This window comes from Anopheles ziemanni, chromosome 2 (genome assembly GCF_943734765.1).
Source record: "Anopheles ziemanni chromosome 2, idAnoZiCoDA_A2_x.2, whole genome shotgun sequence".
Classification (NCBI taxonomy): domain Eukaryota; kingdom Metazoa; phylum Arthropoda; class Insecta; order Diptera; family Culicidae; genus Anopheles; species Anopheles ziemanni.
In genome coordinates, this window is record NC_080705.1 from 45,615,460 (window position 1) to 45,620,599 (window position 5,140).

The 5,140-nt window shown below is 38.3% G+C and overlaps 2 protein-coding genes across 2 annotated transcripts; one reads left to right on the forward strand and one right to left on the reverse strand.

Annotated features, from left to right (window-relative positions):
• The first annotated feature begins 306 nt into the window (after positions 1–306).
• LOC131285760 (ER lumen protein-retaining receptor) lies at positions 307–1,252 on the forward strand. The gene has a single exon (XM_058314620.1). The coding sequence runs from the start codon at positions 416–418 to the stop codon at positions 1,052–1,054; it is 639 nt and encodes a 212-aa protein (XP_058170603.1). The 5' UTR covers positions 307–415; the 3' UTR covers positions 1,055–1,252.
• Positions 1,253–3,260: 2,008 nt separating this feature from the next.
• LOC131294957 (zinc finger protein 62 homolog) lies at positions 3,261–4,356 on the reverse strand. Its single transcript, XM_058323012.1, has 2 exons — positions 3,646–4,356; positions 3,261–3,580 (listed from the first exon to the last, which is right to left on the reverse strand). The coding sequence occupies exons 1-2, from the start codon at positions 4,308–4,310 to the stop codon at positions 3,286–3,288; spliced, it is 960 nt and encodes a 319-aa protein (XP_058178995.1). The 5' UTR covers positions 4,311–4,356; the 3' UTR covers positions 3,261–3,285.
• Positions 4,357–5,140: the final 784 nt, after the last annotated feature.

Consider the following 5,140-nt stretch of genomic DNA (forward strand, 5'->3'; position numbering starts at 1 on the left):
GTCGGACGGAATCTAGTTGCTTCGTTTTCTAGGCTGGAAAAATACATTAGTATTTGGAAATACATTATTTTAAGTTAGTTTATCGTCGATTAGGTGTCTAGTGGAAGTTTGAAAATATCGGACATCCAGCAGGATCTAAACTTACCCCGTGTTTTGTTACCGGTGACGCAGAGACGTGTACGTGTTCTGAAAACCCCTCAACCCATATTAACGTGTGCATTTCCAAGTCATATTTTCATTCTTCTTTTGTTTGTTATTTCTAGTGCAAACTGCCTCTTGCGGCATCCTTTAAAAATTGAGGAAAGAGGTGAAACAGAACTACCAAAGTCGTAACAACGATACACGTCTGGTTAAACTGCACCACCTGGCAAACAGACAACAAACGAGAGGACAGGAAGGAGGAAGGATACTGAAAATGAATATCTTTCGATTGGCCGGTGACCTATCACATCTGCTGGCAATAATTCTTCTCTTGATCAAGATATGGAAAACCAGATCATGCGCCGGTATTTCAGGAAAGTCGCAGATTCTCTTTGCAATCGTGTACATTACCCGTTACCTGGATCTAGTGACAACTTTTATTAGTTTGTATAACACGTTTATGAAGCTGGTCTTCATTAGTACCTCCGTGGCTACGATTTATCTGATGTACGTCAAATTTAAGGCGACATACGACCACAACCACGATTCGTTTCGCATCGAGTTTCTGCTTATCCCATGCTTCGTACTGGCCCTGTTGATAAACACGGCATTCACTGTAGTTGAAATACTCTGGACATTCTCCATTTATCTGGAAGCTGTTGCCATCTTACCACAGTTGTTCCTGGTAAGCAAGACGGGTGAAGCGGAGAGCATTACCAGTCATTATTTGTTTGCACTTGGCTCATATCGTGCACTTTACCTCCTCAATTGGATCTACCGATACTACGCGGAAGCACACTATGACCCGATTGCCATCTTTGCTGGAGCCATTCAAACGATCCTGTACTGCGATTTCTTCTATCTCTACATTACGAAAGTCCTAAAGGGTAAAAAACTCCAACTTCCAGCGTAAATAGCGCTGAGTTAATAAATAACCATAAATTACTTTGGAGTGTAGGGAATACTGGAAAGGCACTGCAAAAGAGTAGAAGTAATGTTTATAATCGGAATCCACCACATACAAACTTCTTATGTTTGTGGTGACTGTATGATTTGAATAAATAAATTGTATTTGCGCTTATTAGAATCAACCCGATCATAAAATAAATGGGTAAACTGTAACTGGAATGGAACTGGAAACTGTACCCACATCTACCCTAATGGGCGCGAATATCTATCAACTAATCGCCACTCCGTATGGCAAGGCACGGTAAACTAAAACAGAATTGAAAAAATGAAGTTCGAAAAAATAATTAGTTACACTTATGATTTCGTGCAATTTCAAAGATGTTTTAAAATTATTTTACGAGCTGTATGTCCTCTTTTTGCAGGGCATCTTTATCATTGTATATCCATTCTGTAATGTATCCATGTATTCCTAGAGAAGAGTAACAAGTGACAAGGTTGCAATGCTAGGTTATGTGAAAAGGAAAACAAACAGGATGGAATTCACTATAATATCCCGCGCAATCAGGAGTAACATTCAATAAACCTTCAAGGAAAAACTAACGGCACAATAGTTATGGTTTCAATTTGAAATTTAAAGAATAACTTAGCTGGTAGTCAGTGAAATACTTAATACTGACAAAAAAGCATTGCATGATTATCTTTCGCTTGTTCTTTCTTCGCACACTTCTGCAGGTTATGCCAAAGTTGCAAACCTGAATCACCGATTACAAACCAATAAAATTAAATTTTATACAATTTTATACGGCAGGGCATGGGATTCAAGGATTCCATCAAACCTTCCCAGTATATTTAATACGGATTTATTGAAGAATTATGATCTGAGAATTTATCTCCGGCATTATAATTTACACGTATACCATACAGGCCTAAATCGCTACTACTATGACTTTTTCACACACCTTCTATGGTACCAATGAATCATTTCACTATGTACACCGTTTAATAATGTTCATCAACGACTCCAAAGTCTCTATCATTGTCTTTATTCAATTATTGCAATTCAGTGTACTAGATTGTTCGTACAGTCCTATAAAAGATGAATTTAAATAAATTATAGAATTAACATAACCTAACATTAAAAGAAAAAGTTTAATGATTTTATATGATAGTAAACTTGATGTAAAAATGTCCAGGCATGGCTTGAAGGATACATTACAACACAAAAATCAGAACACATCTGGCAAAAATAGAAAAAAATGCCATTTGCTTTGAAATGAAAAGGAAAAATTATTTAACAAAAGTAAACATAAGGAGCGGTAGCGCCGGTTAGAAAATCGTCTCATGAGTCCCGGGGCTCACCACTTCGACGGCGTGGGTTCGAATCCCAATCGAAACCAGACCCTCCCCTGTACGAGAAATGTCTTGTAAGCCCTTGACAGCCATGGGGCAGCCATGACCAAAAGGTCGTTACGCCAGGAAGAAGAAGAAACATAAGGAATTGTGTTTTGCACTGTGCTCTCCGATTCTCAGAATTCTCGCCACAGTCGGGGTCTTTATTTTGGGCTCAGCATTCAAATTCTTTTAATGATGCGACTCACCCGGTTCGATGTGACGGTAAAACGACCGGTTCTTAATAAATTTTCTCGATTTATTCCATTTTTCCATCATTGGAGGAACATTTGCTTTACGAAGGACATCGCATTTGCTCTTGTTTTAGCCTGCTGTGCACTGTATTGTTTTGTATGATCTGTTTTCAACACATTTCGAAAGCCTTTTGAAAAAACTCATTAGTAGTAAGCAGCATAATCCTGATGGTAATTTAACCCTTTTTAATTTTTGTATACCTTCGTAAGTCCTGTAACTCTGAGTGCAACAAAATCGACGAAAACTTCAAAAACCACATTCAATAGTTTTCTGCCTGAGAATTTTATCCATCTAACACGCTGCAGGCGGGTGCATGGGCCACCTTCAGAAAGTGTATAAAACTGTAAATCTTTTTTATTTCTCCCGCAGTTGGAATCTATTTTAAAGTATTTTCAATTCTCTTCGTGGGATGCGTTTTTTTATTTGAAACACAAAAGGTGTTAGGCTTTGCTTACTAACAGTAAGAATAGCTAATCAGTTTTTTTATATGAATTGATGAATAACTTTTTATTTTCAACCATAGCAGAAAAAAAGCGTTGGAAACACCTAAGCCACTCAAAAATGTTCAAATGATACGATTATTATTCTTTTTTATACATTCGGTTTTACCAAATTCATCAATTCGCTTACTTCCGGTTCAGGATTGTGTGTTATCCAATCTTTTTCAAATTTTTCATCAATGCCATGCTGACGAATGATATGATCTTTCGCCATGTGTCTGTACCGAAAGGCTTTTCTGCAAACCTTACACACAAACGGCCTAGCTTGCGTGTGAGTTCTCATGTGCACTTTTAATTGGAAGTTGTTAAAAAATGTCATAATACAAAACCCGCAAGGATGATTCCGTTCTCCAGTATGGTAAAATCGATGTTGCTTCAAACGTGACCTGATTGGGAAGAAAAAATAATTAATTAGGGCAAATGTCGATTGTAACTTTTTTTCAAATGCTACCTTGTAGTGAATTTCTTGAAACAAATATCACACTCAAACTTTGGTTCTGAGTGAGCTTCACGTTTATGACCAAGTAAATCGCGTCTTGCACGGTATACCCTGCCACAAATGTCGCAGGAAAAACTCTCATTCCCATGTCGACATCGTACGTGTAAGCGGCGTGCGTGCTTGCAATGGAAAGCAGCATTGCATGCTTCATTTGGGCAACTGTATGGACGGATCCCCATATGTTTGTTCCGATGGCCCTCCAAACGATTTCGCTCTATCATTTTTCCACAAGTGTCACATGCCATGAGCAATGATTTGTACAACGCTTTGCCAGAAATATTTGTCGTTCTGCGACGAGGCTTTGGGCGCGTCTTAGGAGGACTGCCGGCAACACTACATGGTTGTTTAGATGTGTAATCATGGGGTTTCAGATGGTATTTTGTTTCCAACGGTTCCATGCTTATGTCCTTTTCATCCAAAATTTCTGGTTCCAAACTTTCCAGCTCCAAGTGTTCTGGTTGTCCATAATTTTCCAGATCTAATGCTTCTATTCCTGTAGATTTTTCTTCCAAAACTTCCAGTTCTAAAGGTTCAGACTTCACAGACACTGGCTCCAAATTTCCTTCTTCTAAATTTTCTGGTCGCAGCTGTTCCAACTCAATGGCTTCATTATCCATGGCATTTCTAGATTTCTGATATTCTCGATTCGTAATTGCTGCTTCATTTTCTTGGTCCGCATTATCTGTTTCTTGTTCAAGTGTTTTCTCATCCGAATCATTTTCCTTGGGAGTATGCATCGGATAATTTAGTTTGTTTGATCCTTCCAGTTCATTTGTTACCAAGTCCAGTTTATAATCCAAACATTTTAGTAAATGTTCATCCTCTGTGGTTTTAGAACGAAGTGTAGACGTTGGAGAATTTATTTCTACTTCCTGGATTTCCACCATAATTTCTTTTTTAGCTGTTCGTTGTAATGCGCGAATTCTATTTTGGTTACAGCTGGGACGAGTATAGTCCATTGGCGAAAGCATTTCTATTTCTTGTTTTTGAACCCTCATTTCACTATTTACGTCGGACCGAAATGATCGAGTGTTAGTTAATCTGGAGTTGGAGCGGGCATGCTCTATTGGAAATTTGTTTTGTGTTTTTTGGATGTTGAACATTTTATTTTGAAGTTCAGGCTGCAATGCTTGAGTGTGCATTTGTATGCGGTTGGACTGAGCATGATCCACAGGAACAAGTTTGTCTGCTTTTTGAATTTCAAGCATCGTTTGATTTTCAACTTTAGGTTTTACTGGCCGAAGTGCGCTAGGGGAAGATTGTTGTACTTGTTGTATTTCAATCATCATTTCTTTTTTAACTACTGGCCGCAGTGGTCGAACAAGATTTCGCTCCAACTCCAATCCATAATCGTCGAACAGGTTCAGTTTGGTCACATTTGCAATTTCCATGAAATCCCTTTGTTTTGATAGAAGCGTTCTTTGCACTTTCCAACATTCTTTTCGAA